This window comes from Choloepus didactylus, chromosome 13 (assembly GCF_015220235.1).
Source record: "Choloepus didactylus isolate mChoDid1 chromosome 13, mChoDid1.pri, whole genome shotgun sequence".
Classification (NCBI taxonomy): Eukaryota; Metazoa; Chordata; class Mammalia; order Pilosa; family Megalonychidae; genus Choloepus; species Choloepus didactylus.
This window is the reverse complement of record NC_051319.1, coordinates 98,565,199-98,584,467: the sequence shown is the minus strand read 5'-3', so window position 1 is coordinate 98,584,467 and position 19,269 is coordinate 98,565,199. Positions and strand designations below refer to the sequence as shown.

The following is a 19,269-nucleotide window of genomic DNA, read 5'->3' as shown; positions in this document are numbered from 1 at the left end:
CCTGCATCTTTGCCAAGGTATGGCCGATTTCAAATGAAGCATGTGTGTGTCCTGTACCTTTCCAAACCATTTATTCAGTAGCAGTGCACTGGAGGAACTGGCTTCACCACTCCCCACCAAATTGGCTAGATGACTATAGATTCTATGTTAATGATAATCCCATAAATGGGAAGGTGGGAGGAAAAGGTGTTTAAAATGCAGAGGGCCTGCAAAACAGTAACAGACAGGAGAAAATGTAACTCAGCAATTAACTTAAGAAAAACAATGGTGCTTTCTAAGCAAACCCATACACTTTTCAATATTGAAACAGAATGAAAGTCAGAGATGGGGTTTAGTAAAACCCACTCCCAGGATTTGGGTTGGTTTTTGTCCAGCTTGCCTTATGATAGTGAGCTTCCAGGTATTCTAGGCAAACAAGATATTTGCAAAGTGATTTCACCCTTCTCTATTCCCCTATCTTTCTAGGACCTGCCTTTGAACACTATTATCATATTGATGATTTTTTGGTTTCATTAAAATACATACTCCACCAGAACATTAGAATGCTTGTTAATGCTGCCAAAGTAACGGCTGGGTATTGGGTATTAATCTCTCAGGGGCCGGGACCACATTCCTGCCCAGACTTGTCTTTTCACTACAGCTCACCACAATACCAAGGACACTGTGTCCTTCAATTCCATTACAGAAAGCTCCTGGGCCACCAACACTAAAAGAACCAGCTGCTTGGCATATTTCTGCACGGAATGAGCATGTGCTCGTGCAATTTACTGTAGTATTTGGTGGCTTTTTTATATGGGTGTCATATTTGTATAATGTGTCTCTGTGTCTTATGGGAAGGAACAGAAGCAGGGCCACGATATTGCACAACTCCGGGGGGTGGCATTCACATTATAGTCTGTGGAGTCTTATGGAGTTGTGCAGTACACAGCTTGGGAAGCCTTGGGTGGTGGCCCTGATTGCTAAAGTGATCAGGCAGGCCCCTGGGGTGCTTGGGTGTGGGCTCTTGGGAGAGGGCTGATACTATTTGCTTCAAGGGCAGAGACAGAGGACATCAGAAGAATTGTGGGGCAGAGTTCACCCTGTGTGATTATGGGGTGAGATTTGTATCACCTGCCAAACTTGAAAAGAGGCTGGTGAAGGAGATATGAAGGCCCTGCTTCCTGGGAAGCTCTGGTTTTGGGGTGTGGTAGACCTCCAACCTCAGAGGGGTTTGGGCAGTAGCCAGCAAGGTGCATGCACCCTGAAGGTGTGTCGGCCCTAGCTGGACAGGGAGGGGGGCTTTTTCTATCTGCTCCTATCTTAATGTTTGGGCAGAGCTTATTTTCTCTGCTACCAGAAAGCTTCCTGGAGAGCAGGCTGCACCATGGGGGGGTGGGGGTGGGCTCTCTTCTGCCAGCAGTGTTCAAGCCAGCACTCATCTGCAACTGTAGATCCCTTTGGAGTTCCTAACTGGAGCTGCCTAGCTGTTGTCATGGTTACCGCAGGGCAGTTTCTGAGGCCAGAGTGTTTTCAAGGAGGGAAGCCGTGGGCTGGGTATCTGGGTTTCTAAGTGGGCAATCGACCCAAGAGACTTGCTTTCCCTGTCCTTCTCCCACACTCCCAGTTCCTAACCAGAAACCTGGCAGATGTCTACAGAGATCATTCTGGTGTCAGTCCAGCCCAAACCTACTGCCCACCCTTGATTTTGCCCAGAAAGATCTGGCTGACTTAGCAGCTCCCTGACTGTGGCTCTGGGCACACCTCCTCCCTCTACAAACCCAGACAGGTTCCTGGATTCCTTCAGGCATGCAGCTGCTTCCAGGCAAAAGACATTTGTGAAGTATTTTTCTGTTCTTAATATGTTAATAAGGAACTGAACACCTCCTGTGAACCCAGCTCTCTACATGTATCTCCTATAATTTACACAGACCAACCTAATGAGGGAGGAAATTATCATCCACTTTTTATACATGAGGAATCAGGGCTTCTGAGGTGGTGCCCAATGCCACACAACTAGGAAGTAGCAGAACTGGGATTCAAATTCAGGTCAAAGACTGTCTGTCCTCTTTCCCACAAGTTGTGGCTGCCATTTGAGCCACTGAGAACTTGTCAACTCCAAAAGACCCTCAACTATCTACTGGGCACTGACCATTCATTCATTCTTTTTTTCATTCAATAAACATGTCCTCAATCTGTTCTCTGCCAGACCCTCTGCTGGACATTGGGGACCCAAAAATAAATCAGACACAACCTCTGCCCTGAACCTACAAGATGCTAAGGAATCATAGAGGAGGACCACTTATCCCAGCCAGAAGGGGAAGGCATTCTCAAGAAAATGACACCTGACCAAACCAGCTAAGTCTCAAGGTATGTCCAGTACAGGGGCAATAAACAACAGAAGACCTGATCCCTACTCTCCCCTACTCTCAAAGAACTCACAACAGACTTGCAGAGAAAGACTGATGTTTGTGATAGAATGAAAGAGAATAAAATCACTGACTGATTAAGGCCCCAAACAGGTGTCAGCATGGAGGGTCAGAGACTGAGGCAACAGAAGTTCTGCAGGCTGGGGTCATTCCGGCAAGACTATAAGCCACCATTCTTCACAAAATTCTTTTTAAAAGTCTTTAATCTCTCTCTCTCTCCTTTATTTCCCTTAATCTAGCCAGAGCCAGTTCTGGTTCTACCCTGATTTCTTTGTTTCCATTTTTCATTTCCTGCTAAAGGAAAACATTCACTTATTCAGCATCTTTAGAGACACTGCTAAGAGCAGAGCATCACCCTGGGCAGGGATGGTGGTCATGGTGTAGGAATGTACTAAGAGGAACAAGACATGGAGCCCTTGAATAGCAAACAAATAACCTACATTATGAAAGCTGGAGAGATGTGCATGAAGAAACAAATAATTCAGACTTGAGAAGGTTCAAGAAAGACTTCAATGTTGCCTGTTTGTTTATTTCTTCAGCCTTCACCCACTGATGCCTTCTATCTCTAAAGCCCCCTCCTCAGAGTCCACAGTGGAACCCAGGTCCTGGAGATGTAAGCAACCAAACAGGAGCAAGATATCCATGGACTGTGGGAGCTCCTCTTCAGAGAATACATTGACAGAAATGGTGGCTCTTGAATTGATTCCTGAAACCAAATAGGGTTTACCAAGTGGAGAAAAGAGGAAAGGGCATGTAAAAGAAGGTTGGTGTGAGGCCTTCAAAGAAAGGTGAAATGTTAAAGAGATACTGTTCACAGTGTATAAAAACCTTGAATGGCAACGTAAGGAGTTTGGCCTTTATCCTCCAGGTAATGGGCAGCCATAGAAGAGATCTGAGTAGGGGAGGACCATGATAAGATTTTCCCTCTGTACAGCGTGCAGGGTGGACTAGAACGGGATGGAGACGGGGGTTCAGCCACCGACGACTACAGCAGCTGTATCTTTGTGATCGAGACTGTACCAGGCAAGAGCCTAAGACAGGCTGGGGGAGGGAGACAGATGGACGGAAGGTGAATGGAGAGGACCGCGTCAGCACTACAAGGACAGGGCTTCCGCACTTTTAGGGACAGCACAGCCGCTGGGAAGACCCATCGTCTCTCCTTCCAGATCCCTCTGGGGCGGAGCTCAGGCCCGAGCACGTGACGCCCGGGAAACCACCTTTACTGTGGGCAGTCCGCCCGTTCACCCGGGGCTTCACGGGTCGCCACCTCGATGCCCAATACCTTAACTGTTTACCGGAGTGCAAGAAGATTCCGTTCTCTTCCGCGAGTCCCCACATGCTTCTCCTGCAAAGCCTGCTCAGGGAAGGTAAAAAGCGAAGGACTCCTTTGCCCATACAAAAGATGGCGACCCGCTGCGCTCACTCAAGGTGCGGAGAGAGGGTTCCAGGCGCCGGGCCTCACTGGGCAAGGCGTAGACGGAAGGGGCGTCTTTCGGCAGGGCTAACTTTTCGACCTTCCTGGGAGGAGACCCGCGCTGAAGGGGCGTGGCCCCGCCTAAACTCTCACAGATGATTGGTCTTCCCGCCGGTGGGTGGGGTGTCCGCAGTACCCCACCCCTCCCTCTTCGAACCGGAAGTGTCTCTCGGTCTTTCCAGCTGGTTGTCATTTCACTCGGCTCGGTCCTGAGGAGAAGGACTCAGCCGCGGCTGCGAGAGCCGGGCACCGGGAGGCGGTGGTGGCGGCGGCGGCAGCGGCAGCGGCGGCGACAGCAGAGGAGGAAGAACAGGATAAAGGAAAGAAAAAGAAGAGCCAGGCGGAGTCCGCCACAACGACGGCGGGTCCTGCGAAGCCGGGGTAAAGCGACCGCGGCGACGACGACGACGACGACGGCCCCAGCAACCGTGAGGAGAAACAAAAGCATTCTAAATTATAGTTTTTAAAAAATCTGGGGGAAGCGAGAGAGAGAGAGCAAAGGGGAGAGGCCCTTCTCCTTTAGAGTAACTGCAGTAGTGGGTGTTTCCCCTTTTTTTCCTTTTTATTTTTAAATTTTTATTTCTAATCCCCTTGCGGAGAATCGAACTGAGAGAACTGAACAAACTGCCCCTGGCTCCCATGAGGGAAAAAAAACCCGGAGCCGCAGAGAGGGCAAGAGGCAGAAATCGCAGGACCTTCCAGGTCGCCCCCTTGGTCCCCGCAACCCCGGTCCGCCAGCTCGCTCTCGTCGAGTCTCGCTAATCCCTCCTGATCACGAACCCCCCCAAGAGGGAGAAACGGGTGTTTCCAACCCATTTCATGGGGGAGAGGAGGCCGGGGGCAGCCGAGGAACAGCTACCGCAGCAAGATCTGCACCCGGAGCCTCAGGAACAGCCCCAGAGGCCAAAACTGCACCCTGTGAAAGATCAGAAACAGGACCAGGAACAGCAGAAACCTCCCTCCATTAGTCAATGCTGATTTCCTCTCCCGCAACCAGGAATTCACCTCCCACCCCAGATAACCTAATATAATCTATCTATATAAATATATAATATATAATGTTCTTAAATTATTCCTGATTTTTTTAAACCAAGCTGCCAAGAAAAGAACGTATTTTCCCCTTAGCCCTATTCTAATTTTTATGTGAGTGAATCTAAACTGCTGAGGAAGACCATATGTGATTGTTAAATTATATATATATATTTTTACTCCGGGCAATGCTTATTCTTCTACATCCATAGATGCTTGAGAAGCTGTGCTTTTGTCATTCATGTGCATTTTCCTTTGGAAAAAGAAAGCGCCTATTTCACTAACCAAAGACTTGATTTTTACCCTCTTCATTTTTATTCCCTGTTAGAAATCAGCTCAATTGGATTCATGTCAATGTTTTAAGAGATTTTTTTTTTTTTCCCCAGAGACCAGAATTCCAAATCAGAACTATTTAGGGTGGGGATAAGCTGTGATTTTTGAGCTAGCTATAAATAAGACATTTCAAACCCACAAAACAAAAACAACTTACATTTTGGATAGAGGGAGAAAGAGACGTGAGACATTCAGGCTGCCGTTTCTATTGTAAGATTCTGATCCTAAAAGTAATAAATGGGGGATTACGGGTTTGGAGTGCTAGTGCAAAGCAATACTGGGAATAAATCTGCTTTTCCAGTCAGATTCCATCCACATCTGCAGCCTCCACACCATCACCAAAATGCCACCCCCAGCCCTGCTGCTTTTATAAATAATAACACAGCTGCCAATGGCAGCAGTGCTGGGTCAGCCTGGCTCTTTCCTGCTCCGGCTACCCATAACATTCAGGATGAGATTTTGGGGTCAGAAAAAGCAAAAAGTCAGCAACAGGAACAGCAAGACCCCTTAGAAAAGCAGCAGCTGTCCCCCAGTCCAGGTCAGGAAGCTGGAATACTACCTGAAACTGAGAAGTCAAAATCAGAAGAAAACCAAGGGGACAACTCTTCAGAAAATGGCAACGGGAAGGAGAAGATAAGAATTGAATCACCAGTGTTGACAGGGTTCGATTACCAAGAAGCCACTGGGCTAGGTACTTCCACTCAACCCTTGACATCTAGTGCATCGTCTCTTACTGGCTTCAGTAACTGGTCAGCAGCGATAGCACCTTCGTCCTCTACAATTATCAATGAAGATGCAAGTTTCTTTCACCAGGGAGGGGTCCCTGCCGCTTCAGCTAATAACGGTGCTCTCTTATTTCAAAATTTCCCCCACCATGTCAGCCCTGGCTTCGGAGGCAGCTTCTCCCCTCAGATGGGGCCCCTTTCGCAGCACCACCCTCATCACCCTCATTTTCAGCATCATCACAACCAGCATCAGCAGCAAAGGAGGTCTCCTGCCAGTCCCCATCCCCCGCCTTTCACACACAGAAATGCTGCTTTTAACCAGCTGCCTCATTTGGCGAATAATCTTAACAAACCCCCCTCTCCGTGGAGCAGCTACCAGAGTCCTTCTCCAACACCATCATCTTCCTGGAGCCCAGGAGGGGGCGGATATGGTGGCTGGGGAGGGTCTCAAGGCCGAGATCACCGCAGAGGCCTGAACGGAGGAATAACGCCCCTGAACTCCATCTCGCCGTTGAAGAAGAATTTTGCAAGCAATCATATTCAGCTCCAGAAGTATGCTCGCCCCAGCTCTGCTTTTGCTCCCAAATCCTGGATGGAAGATAGCCTGAACCGAGCTGACAACATTTTTCCTTTTCCGGTAAGATTATATTCCATTTATAGGTTAAGATGATTTAGGAAATAGTCATGGTGTAACCAAGAGATCGTGAGCTGTCCTTATTCACTTCAGAGCTCTTCTTGGATAGAAAAGGAGTTAATTACCAGGCATCATTTTAGCAGCAGAGGAGTGGAATTTGGAACAAAATACTCAGCTGTTTCTTTGACAGTTTGCTAATGGTAGCCTTCATCTTTCCGGGTATCATTTTATAAATTGGCATGACTGCAAGTACCTGGTAGCTGGCGATTGTACCATTAACTGTTATACCTCTCTTGCCTGGCTAGAGAATCAGGGATGGGTTTTCCCTACTTATTTCTGTCAGAATCAATAATTTATAAGCATTGATGTATTTCCTTGTGGAAACTAATAAACCTTCTCTGCCCATCTACAGTAAATATGTAACTTCCCCCTCCCCCACAAAAAATGCACTTCTTTTTCCACTGTTCAGTAGTGATTGGCTGAAAACCAAGATTGAATTAGTTTTCTCATCTGTTACATTTTAAACCTGGAACCTCCCTGAACCTTGTAGTCTGAACAGGGTACATTGATAAGTTCAGCAATACCTCTTCTCTTTGCAAATTCTGGCCTGTCCTGTGTTAGTGAAGACTGCTAATGAGAAAGAAATAATCTACATGTTTTTATCATTCCAATTTCTTTTCCAATACTATGAAACTGTTGACCTGAGAATGACTCTTTTATGATGCCTTTCACCATTTATTTATTTTTCACTGTTAACACTTGGGATGTAGAAAATTAAACCGTTCCTAAAAATAGATCCAGTCCAAGATCACTTGCCTGGCCGGTGTCACATTGTTGGATGTTTTTGAATTAATGAGCATTCAGTTTAGTGGGCAGAAACGAGAGAGAAGATTTTGTGGTTAATTGAGTATCAGCTGCCCCCACTACATTTGTATACTTTTGGGGTATGATAATTTTGTATGTTTAGGAAATTTATATAGGGTAGTGATAGCTACATTGAATCAGTCCGCACAACAGCCCCTTAAGGGAAGAGCTATTATTATCCCCATTTTACAGATGAGGAAATTGAGTATTAGAAAGATGGAATAACTTGTTTGAGAGCACATACCTAGTAAGAGTACAACCTCTAGTCTAAACAAACAAGGATTAAAAATATATATGTATATATGTGTGTTTACATACACATGTACACCTGTGGTACAGCTAGAGGGTTATTTTAGTGATTTTTCTGCAAGAGCTAAAGCAGATTACAAAATAGTTGCAGTGTTCCCAAATATGATGTTGGCACAAGCAGAATTATCTGTTTTAATTAGTAATTTGCGTAGGGGAAATTTGCTCAGGGAACCCTGTATTTTTCCAAGGATTTAAATATCCCTTCCCTAAGGATTCAGGTATAATGATTAGAATGTATCTTAAAGTATTTGGTTAGAGTCCATTTTAGATGTTTTTGTTTCATATAAAATTTTTTCCCCCTCAGTAGCAAAACGCTGTTGGCATTCATTTTTAGGAAGGGATTTTACTCAAATTGAAGAGCAATTATTGTGCTTTAGTAGTCAGGTAAACGCTGTTTAAGACATTGGCAATCACTATGAAGTCTCATTAAAAAGTTGCTTTTGATATTCCTTTGAATATAAATTTAAGGGAAATTCGGTGCAAAGATAACTCATATTCATATATTGCTAATTTTAAAAATCTAAGATGGCATCCTATACATTTTAAATGGATTAAGATTTGGCTCAAAATTGAATGCACTTTTCTTATTTTGACCTTGTGGTCTGTTTCGCAGCTTACTGACTTTTGATAAAGATTTGCTTTGTAGAAAATGAAAATTTTGGAAAAATAAGTAAACTATGCTTACTTGCCCAACATTAATCTATCTTTTTTCCTATTGGGGCTAATGGAATGTATTTAACATGTGAAATCTTTGTGACCAGACAATATTTTAAGAGCATAAGCTGATTTATGAAATAATAAGATAAAGATTGATGCTAAAAGATCTTGTTAGAAACAAACTCTTTTTTAGAATTGTTCTTTATTATTCTGAGGGTGGAAAAAGGATGGATCAATGTACCTGGTTTAAACATGATAGGGTTGAAGGAGATTTGCTGACTTCTGCTCCCCACCCCCACAATTTCAGGAGTGAGGGCAGAGGGAGCAGTAGAGGTGGTATGAAAGTCACATGAAAAATAAGTGATTTGAAAAAAATCTTCTGTGACAAGAAACTCTTAATACTTTTGGAAAAAATCCTTAGAAGTAAGTAAGCTGACTACTGTGGTATTTAATTTAAATGAATACATTTCTGTGTGTGTGTGTGTATGTGTTGTGTTTAACAATAATTCTTTTGAATTAGTTTTTTTGGCAAAAAATTCCTTTTGAGTTGGTAAGAATTACTTGGTTAAACTTGTATGAAAGAATTGAAAGAATGTCTAACTTGACTGGGAGCCAGGAGACTGGTTCTATCAGGATCATCACCTTTTGGGTCCCCCAGCCCTTCATAAAATGTGCAGCCTGACCTAGGTGATCTCCTCAAGTTCCTTGTGATCCTTAAGCAAGGGACTGTGACATTGACTTGAACTGTGGCAACCACAATCCACACTCCTCTTTCCAAAGACTCCTATGACTTAGTTACATTTATTTCCTCAAGAGCTGTTAATTTCGGGAAAGAAAGCTTATCGATACCAACAATTCTATGTATTTCTTACATGTTACAGAGAGAGCACAGAAATTTCCAGAATAGGGCTTCTATGACTACATGATAATATTGGTATTCAAGCAAAAGGCTAGCATGATCTTGTGTATTAAAAGGAAATAATTTGCCCCATGTAACTGATACTGGGCAATGCTTATTTCAGTTTTATATGAATAGCTATGATTTTTACATTTGTTTACTTCAGGGTTGATGATCCAAAATGATTATAGATTTAGTTTCTAAAATGGAAAATGGAATATTTTTGCTTATCAACTTTAAAAGGCGAAACTTACATAATATTCAAGTCAATACTTTTTTTTTTTTTTTTTTTTTTGTTTAATTTTGAATATATACTCCATACTGGCCACTGAGCTAGGTGCTTTCACATATGTTATCTCACTTCATGTATAGGATTTCTCAACCCTGTGAGATTGGCAATACTGTCCTGATTTCAAAATGAAGAAACAGGGCCCATATTCATGTTACTAAAGGCATGATTTGACCCAACCATATCATCAAATACATCCTGGAATTTGGATGTTCAAACCAAATAATATATTGGGGGACCTGCCAATAATTACATTAGACTCTAGCACTTCTTTGGAGGGGTGCCTAGATTTTCTTCTGTCCTTACAGGAAAGTAAAGGAGATTTGCCAAGTATATATGCTGACACCCTCTTATCTGTAGCTCAGTTATGCTACTGACTCCATTAGCTAAGAACTGCGAAGTAGGGCAAAAAAAAGGGACAAAATCTTTATGTCACAGGATGGTGTCCTAAAACTTGATTGATTAGGACTTTAGGTCCTGACATAGAGAGCTTTTTGGTACTTTAGATACAGTCACCACAGATTTGTTAAGTTGTCTTAACCAGGCAAATAATTCATGTCACTTTAATGAGTCTTTTGTTGTCAGTTGATTGCTCCTTAAAAGTATATATGACATCTTATATTTGTAAACAGAAAATTACTGCATTGCTTCAATTCTGAAAGCCATGGTGAATTATTAAAATTATTTAAAATGCAACCCCATTGCATTTTTTTTGTTTTGTTTTGTCTCTTAATATAGTCCCAGGAGGGATATTTGGATAGGAAACATTTTCTTTGACTTAGTATTTATTTATATTAAAAGGGGGAAAACTAATTTTTTAACTGTAAAATATAAGTTGGATGGCTCTAGCAGAATTGAGATATTGGAAAAACCTTGGGAAAAGCCTACCAGATGCCATTTTCCTTCTCTTTGAAGAAGGCCTTTTAACTAGGTTTAATTGCTTTTCTGATGGAATAGAAACTTCGGTGGGGTAGAATTTTTTTGATTTTGTTGTTGTTGTTATTATCGTCTTCAGAGAAGCCACAGAATGTGATCAACACATTGCTACAACATCTTTCAGGAAAAACCTGTTTATTGCAAGCCTAATGAATGTGTTTGTTGCTAGTTGCAACTAGAGAGGTGTTAACTTAGTTCATGAATTGAAGCTTTTGAGAGTAATCCTTACTTTGTGTCCCTGAGAAAGAAATGTCTTATAATTAACATAGGCCTGGTTTGATTTTTATGTCTAAATTTTTTTTTCATATAACTCTGATTTGTCTTGCTATAAGGAAAATAAGTTTCAATATCCACTATTACATTTTTTTTTCAGTTCAGCACCGTGTTGTTTTTGGTCTCATCACAGATAAGGTACTGTATATAATGGTTTCTCTTTAAGGCAGGGAGCCTATAACATGAGCATTCATTTTAACTTTTCCCTACAAAACTCATTTTATATTTAATTATTCAAAGATGCCTTGCAGAACTTAAAGCATATTTTTTGTCATAATAAATTTAGAGCAATATATAATTTTTTTACTTCAAATTTACTGTAGATTCTCATCACATTTTAGATTATTGAAACAGGTTATGTTCCCCTTTCTCCTATTCAAAAAAACACTTAATGGATAGAGATCTTATTTTTATTTTTAATCAGTTTCTGAAGGTGAAACATCAGTAATACAGAAAGGCTGTTTTATGAGGCCAAAAATACAGTAGAGTGAAGCATAGGATCTGTATCCAGGCAGATTAAGATTTGATTATGAACTTTAATTAGCAGTGTGACCTTGAGCAAATCACTGAAATTCAGGAAGACAATAGTCCATCAGGATAATGCTTAACTTGAAGGTTTTTTGTGAGATACCTTAAGTATGTTGCCAAATTAGGTAGCTTAATTTTTTTTAAATTTAAAGTCTGTGTATTTTCTACATGCTTTTTTTTGTAAACCTAGAATTTCTCTAATTAAAAAAATATTGAAAATGTAAAACTGTTTCTCTAATATTGAGTAGAATCATAACCTATTTCAATAATCTAAAATGTGATGAGAATCTATAGTAAATTTGAAGTAATAAATTAGTTACAGATATAGTTTGGGCTCCTGTGAAATATTTTGACCAGTTCTTAGTATTGATTATCTTATTATATAGGCTTTATTTCTTAGGGCATTCCTTTTGAACAAGAGATGTAGCCCAGGGGCAGAAAAAATATTTACCAGAAAAGTTAACAATTTTCTTGAGGTGAGGCTTTATAATTTTATATATAACTTTCATCAGTGTTGGTAGCTTGTACTTTGAAAACTTATTTTAAGAAATTTAGAACATGGAATTTAAAAGAGATGACATTTTAATGAGGAATTGGTGATTTTTTTGTAAGAGATAGGAAAAGATACCATGTAGATTTGAATTGTGTATATTTTGGCTTTTATTGTGTAATTGTTTATGTTTTAGGTTTTAATTTACTTAGCACATATTTATTGTACAACTGCTATGTAAAGTGCTGGGCACATCACCAGATATCTCATACAAATTATTTTGATTTGATTTCTGATGTATTTCTGGCCTATGCTAATCTTTAAGTGATACCAAACATATAAGAGGGAACCAGTATATAACTGGTGTATGGCAATATGAAATTAATTATTAAGTAGAATTTTATAAGCAGACCTATCATTTTTTTAGTAAAGTCACAGTACATAAATAATATTGTAATCAGGCCAGATGATGCTCCCGTTTTCTTGAATACTGATGAAAAAAATTCAGTGATTTTTTTTCTCTTTTGGTAAAGTTGTTTCCCCACTTCTTTTTAGATGTTTGTAATCGAAAAAATTTTAACATATTCATTAGAAGACAAAATTGTGTACTGAACCATTATCAGCTCATGGACAGTTCTATTTCATTTATACCCCTACCCACTCTTTCCCCTTTCATGTTATTTTGAAGCAGTTTCCAGATATCATATCATTTCCTCTGTAAATGGTTCACTGTGTGTTTGTAGAAGATAAGGGGTCTTTTTTCCTCAAAAACATTAAAAGTATTTTTCAGGTTGCTTTTTCAAGTAAGACAGTGAGAAACCGAAGCAAGGCCCCCTATATCTGTTGCACCTGCTCAGCCTGTTCCACCACTTAACCTGGGGTGAGCTCTAAGGAAACCACTATTGGTTTCATCTCCTCCCTTCTGGGTTGGGGAGGGTACTGGTGGTCACCAAGGCCACCAAAAAACAAAACAAACAAACAAAAAAAAACAGGTCCAACTAAAGCATCAAAACATTAGCTGGTGACCAAGGATTTGGGAGGCATTAGTACAATTTTCTTCCTTTCATCTCAGCCTTCCTCAAAGTTCAGGCTTCTGTGGACTTGAGGGTAGGACCTCTACAAAGAGAAATGAGAGAGCGGGACAGGGGTGAGCACTTTTGGTTGTATTTTCTTTGGTTGGTTGGTTCTTTGTGTTTTTAAAGAGGAATTCAGAGGTTTAGGGTCTTTTGAGGGCCTTTGGACTGCATCAGACTTTTTCATTTCTTGCTCCCATTCAGCCTACAAATGCTTAATGTGTTCTGTGGACCATGTGCTGGGCGTACATGAACCAGGCTGACGGGATCCTTCTCCCCATGCAGGGGGCGGTCAGGTGACCTTTGTTTTGTGCTGAAGTGTTCAGTGCCTTCTGCCCGGAGACTGTGGAGAGCTTAGGAGTGGAATGTGGGGGTGGGAGTTGTGAGGGCCCAGAAAGCTGGGGATATATTGCTTTTAGAGATTGCTGTTAGGCTCACAAAGGAGAAGAGATGTCAAGGGTTACAGGACACAAACCTCAGTTTAGGAATAACAGTTGAGTGTTTGAGTCCCTGTTGACTCTGGAACCCTAACAGCCAGCCAGCAAGCTGCCAAAGACAAAGGAGTGGCCGGAAGGGTCTTCATGGCTTCGTTCTTTAGGGTCGAGTTTTAGTACTAGCTTTCTACTTTAAACTAATGACCTTTTGCCCTGAATAACTTATTAAGTAGGAGAAATCTTAGTTCTGCAGAGAAGCTCATTTTTATTTCACTGATATTTTTGGGTTCAGAGGTGTTGGGCCATTTTGATTCTCCTTGAAAATGGTCTACAGGAAAAGGTGTGGAACAGCTGAATGATTCAGATACAACCAATACCTAATTTTAAAGGTTAGTTTTGGGTTATTTTGCCATTCACCAGAGAGAGAAGGGGCAATGGGAATGTTTATTTAATGTGTCTACTAATTGCCAGGTATTGTGCACATGCTTCACAGTTTTGCCTCATTTGTCCCTCACTTCAGTCTTATGAGGGAGGTATTATTATTATCCTCATTTTGCGATACATCCAAGGTTCAAAGATGACACAGTGTTAAGATCACTAAGTGGTGATTTGAATTCAGGTCTTGTCATAGACTTTAGTTTTAATTATTTCTCTCTGCCCAGGAAGGTGAGAATGAACAAATAGTCAACAAGAAGAAGGGGGTCTGTTGATCCAGTCTAGTCTAGAAGGACCTTTTTTTTTTTGGATTTTTTGGTTTTGTTTTTAATACATATAAGCAGTGATAAGAAATGTTTATCACCTTACATATTTCTAATGCTCAAAATGAGTGTGGTTTATTTAGTGAAGGTGGAATAAAATACATTTTCTCCTCTCAAAGAATTTCTAGAGAGATCTAATTTGTCATTCACTCGGGAACCAAATTGTGCTATTAACCCAGTTGGGATAATACACTGAAGACATTCATTCATTTAGTCATAGTTTATAATTCTATTCGGGAGCATTTGGCAGCCTAAAATCTGTAAGACGCTTTGCCTTCATTAAAGAGATCATAATGAGGAAGTAGTGACTGAAGAGGGAACCTGCTGAGAAATATGAGATGCTATTAAATGTGGTTCCTCCTCCTTCAGATAATTACCACTTTGACTTCGACCTCTGACGCTCGTTCTCTCTGTATTCAGGTCATGTATACAATGAAAGATTTCATACCTTGCAAGTGTCACTAGAGTAAAAATTCTAGGTCATGGCAAGACTCATGAAAACTGACCACTTTTCTTAGCTTCTGCTCTGAAGTCAGATCTCCTAAGTTTGAATCTCAACTCTACCACTTACTGTGTGACCTTGAGGGCAGTTAGTTAGCTAACTTCTCATAGCTTCATTTGCCAACCATGGGGATTATAATAGTACCTATTCACATGGAGGTTGTGAGAAATTAATGTATGTAAATATAATGCATATAGGGTGCACAACATGGAGCCAGAAGGAACATGGTAGCAACTTTAATAATGGTGGTGATGAATATGACGGACTTGCTGTGTGCAAAACGTATGTTAGAGTCTGTGGCTATGGAGATGAGTGGATGGAGTTCGCAGTCCAGTGGGGAATAGTTGTAACAGAGAGTGTCAATGTCATGTAGCACAGGAGAACAATGATTTACTGTCTCCATAGGGATGGGAGGGTCACTTGGATGTGGAATCTTGTCAATCTCTCTAGTCAACTCTTGATGATTTGTGGGCATAAATATTATCTGATTTAAAAAGAATATTTACATCTTGGCAAATCTTGGATAAAAACTCTCATAGTTACCTTTGATTAATTATGCGCTCTACTGGCATCTCAAACTTCCTGTTTGTTTTGGCAGCTGATACACAGGCATAGACTTTTTTCTGACCAAAACATCTTTCTTTCCCTTCTTCACGAGGGAAAGTTTAGCCAGAAAGAGAAACTTCTACAGGCTGTTACAGATACACAGCATCTGAGAGATGACAATCATAGTAATGAATGTTTTTTAGAGAAAGAGTAAAGAGAGTAGCTGAATCTTGGCTTTGATTTTTAATAATGTGGTTACATTCAGTTTAATTACATTTTGTTTTGGACCCAGTCTGGTAAAGCCAGAACACACAAACTCAAGTTTAAAAAGACAAGAACCAATAACAGTGGTGATGGTGGCGGTTGTCAGTGACATTGGATATACTCAGATAAGAAAATTAGGCTGAGGAAAGTTACTGCCTCTGAGCACAGAATTTAGCTGTGAACATCCCGGCAGCTGAGACAAAAAGGCCCATGGTATGTTATGGAGTTTTCATTCTCTAATAAACAAGAGTGGAACCTTTTTGAGAAAAATTTGCCCATGGGTCTCTATCTGTGGGGCATTGACAGATATAATGAATTGTTCCCTTATAATAGATTTTACAAGAAAATCCATAGATGTTTAACAAATGGCAGATACTAATGTTTTCTACTTATTGAAATCTGAGATCATAATGCTATGTCACAATTCTGTAAAGGCAAAGTCAACAGGAACCAGAATATACTATATAGTTTTTTTATTAAGTAACTTGATAAATAGGTAGAATCTTGAGGATTGAGTAATTAGCATATTCTTTGCTTAGACTTCTTGAATTGAGATGGCCTTCTAGAGTTTTTGACCACTGCTTGAGATGGAGGAGACACATCATTAGTGAATACCTGAAGGGCAGGTATTCTATGTTGTTGAATGAAAAAAGAGACATATGCTTAAAATACCTGGTATACAGACATCAAGGATGATGTTTTGTTGTGAAAATGTAAGCACCAGATATGTATTTTGTTCTTAGAGTGAACCATTCACCTCTTAAGGCTTTTCTCACAGAGCAACTCTGTATTTGTTGAAATATTCCAGCTTGATATCTCTTAATCTCTTCCCAAGTTATGCACCTGAGACTTGGAAAGGAGGGCTTTGATTCAGGGTTTGAGAGCAAAGGCCTTCTCTTCATAAGAAATTCTTAGAATGGCTCTTGTGAAATATTTCACTTAAGCTGGATTGCATCACAGCTGATCAACCAGGATGTAGGCTACAAATTACACTAAGTATCTAAAGAAGTTAATGTTTTGAATGGAATTGCTTAACAAAGTGGTCCTCAAAGTGTGGTCCCTGGCATCACTTGGCAACTTGTTAGAAACGTGAATCCTCGGGCCCTACTCAGACGTACTGAGAGGAGGCAATAATCTGTGTTTTAACAAGACTTGCAGGTGATTCTGGTGCATTCTTAAGTATGAGAACCACTGACTTATGATTATCCATCTGGATGTTAAAAAAAAAATCACCACAAATGATGATTTTGGTTTGTGGCTTAATTACAGTTGAGTTGTTGTTCTTGATAGTAATAGTCCAACAGGTTCACCTGCTCCTTGTGGCTGCTTCTGGAAGGTTATGAAAGGCCATCTCATTAGTGATAGGCTGATGTAGGTCTTCCTATTTTTCCCTTTGGACAGGATTATTCAGATGTATATCAAAAGGAAGGATCCTAGAGCACAGCCCTTAGAAATAGACATTTGTTTTGTCAGAAGGTTATGTCTATCAACTTTGACTTTTCACAATGTGATTTTTCCTTTAGAAATTGTCCCATAAAGTAGACATGACAGAAACTGAAACTGCTGACTAACATGCAACCCAATATATTAAATATTACAATTAAGATTAAAAAGTAAAAGGAGGTATGAGCACTGTAATAAAGTTTGCTTTGCTAAGCCTTGAAAAATAATTGGTGCTCTTTTCATTCATGAGTATTAAGCTCACATGTCTTAAAGTCAGAAGAACTGGGTTCAAATTCTGTCTCCTCCATTTACCAGACATTGATAAAGTAATTTTATCACTCTAAGCTTTAGTTCTTTCATGTGTAAAATAGGGTAATAACTGAACATACCTAATTGTATCAAGTTCTTATGAGGAATAAATGAGATTATGCAGGTAAAGCAGAAGAGCTTGATAAATGTTAGCTGTTGATATTATTATTATTACTACCACTTCTCCCCCTGTAGTAAGCAGATACCTAGAGATGCATCTGTTTAGGCATCTAATTTGTGTGCCACATGTATCTGTCATCCCAAAGGGGAGAAGGGAGATAAGGCTTCTCTTTCTCTTATGTTTTTAGTAATTTTTATATCATTCTCTAGTACCCTTTATAGTTTGCTCATTATTTCATTCATTAAATAACATTTGAGTGCCTACTGTTCGCCAGTACATTCATGCTCTCGTGGACCTTAGTGCAGAGTGCCTCATTCATTCATATGTACACCTTAATTAGTGTGGTCCTCTGGCTGCTGTGACCATTACCTTACCCAAAGATGCATCACTCACTTTGGAGTCAGGCTTGGGCTTGAGTCTTGATTGTGTTGCTAAACTGTGCAGTTACCTGACTATGCAGTAAACTGTGTGGATTTCCCTTAGCCTTGGGTTTTATCATTAAAATGGGAATAGTAAAATCTAACTTATATGGAAACTTGAGGATTAAATAAAACTGCATTAATAAAGTATGTACAGTAATGCCACTTACTTACTTAGTAGATGTTCAATTAAGAGAAGTTCTACTTTTCTAATGCTTTCTTCCTTTAGGCTGCCAGGAGAAACTGGCCATGGTGGATTAAAGCAAACATGGTTCCCTGTGTGTTTTGCTTTAATGAGATTCTTTTTTTTTTTTTTAAATGATATCAGGACCCCACCCCCACCCCAAGGAATTGTTTTAAGTAATTTTTTTTTTCTAAAAAGAGTGTATTTTGCATTACCTATAGCTTAATGAAAATGCAGTGACTGTTCTTTTAAGACTCTAGGGGTCATTGACCCCCACCTTTTTGTGGACAAAGAATGATGAACTTTGATTAGTCATACATTTGTTTACTCGACAAAGTATTTGACTTTTGAACTCCTTGAATTGCCAAAGCATCAAACAAAATCAAATGTTATATAAATGTAAAGTTGTTTATAGTAATTATAATTGCTACTAAGGTTGGGTTGTAGATAGGAATATATATTAGATTCGTGTTGGCAAGAAAGTGGTACTTGTGCCATTGGGCCTTTTACACTTGGCTGTTACCTGTGTCTGTCGAGGCACTGTTTCTTTCTGAAACCATGTAGTGCCTGAGAGTCCTCAACACATTGCATCTGAGAGTTGGTACCAACTGATTGAAATTTTTATATGGTATTTACTTGTCACTTTTTTATTAAGTCATGACAAATTAAAGGAAAAATTACTATCAGTGTAAAAAGGATAGAGCGTTTTTTGGCCATCTTATAAAGCATTACTGAAATCTTAAAATTTCATTTAGGATTTTAGTTTTAATGTACTCTACCAGTTAGAAGTCAGTGGTTATTAATTTGGTAAAACAATTTTTATATTCCAGGCAATATGCTAGGGGGTATATTCTAGTACCTCATTTGGAAACTTATAGGTAAAATGGAGGCTTTGGGGGCTTACTGGAAAAAAGTAAACCAAACTGAAACAAAAACATATGTGTTATATTCTTTATCAGCTGTCTCTCTTTGGTGTTCTTTTAATTTAGCGATTGGCAGAATGAAAATTCTAGAAATTCACAAGGTTTCTTACCACTTTAGTTGCTTAAGTATGAATACTAGGCTAAGTTCTTTATTTTTTTCTGTATTAAGTTATTTTGGCAAAAGAAAGCCTACAACTCTGTAGCAGGAGAGGGGAAATATAGAAACAAAATTTAAGATAAGGAAATAAGAGAGAAGAAAATATTTTGAACGTTTTAAAAGTGCTTGAAGGAGTTCATTCATTCGTTGATTTAGCAAGCATTTGTGTGCTTTTTACTGCCAGGCCCTGTGTGAGGCATAGAGATACAGAAATGTAGGGCAGTGCTTCTCAACCTTTTTCACATTATGGCACACATAGAAAATGATCATATTGAGAACATACATCATCTGC

At 39.9% G+C, this 19,269-nt stretch overlaps 1 protein-coding gene across 6 annotated transcripts in view; it reads left to right on the top strand.

Annotated features, from left to right (window-relative positions):
* The first annotated feature begins 4,072 nt into the window (after positions 1-4,072).
* Positions 4,073-19,269, top strand: part of CPEB4 (cytoplasmic polyadenylation element binding protein 4) — a 64,157-nt gene continuing 48,960 nt past the window's right edge. For 3 of the 6 annotated variants that reach the window (XM_037800803.1, XM_037800801.1, XM_037800800.1), the window contains exon 1: positions 4,075-6,603. In XM_037800803.1, the coding sequence (XP_037656731.1) occupies positions 5,479-6,603 (1,125 nt within the window). In that variant the 5' untranslated portion in view covers positions 4,075-5,478. Of the gene's footprint in view, positions 6,604-19,269 lie in introns of all 6 variants that reach the window. The other 3 variants (XM_037800804.1, XM_037800799.1, XM_037800802.1) reach the window with 3 other exon arrangements.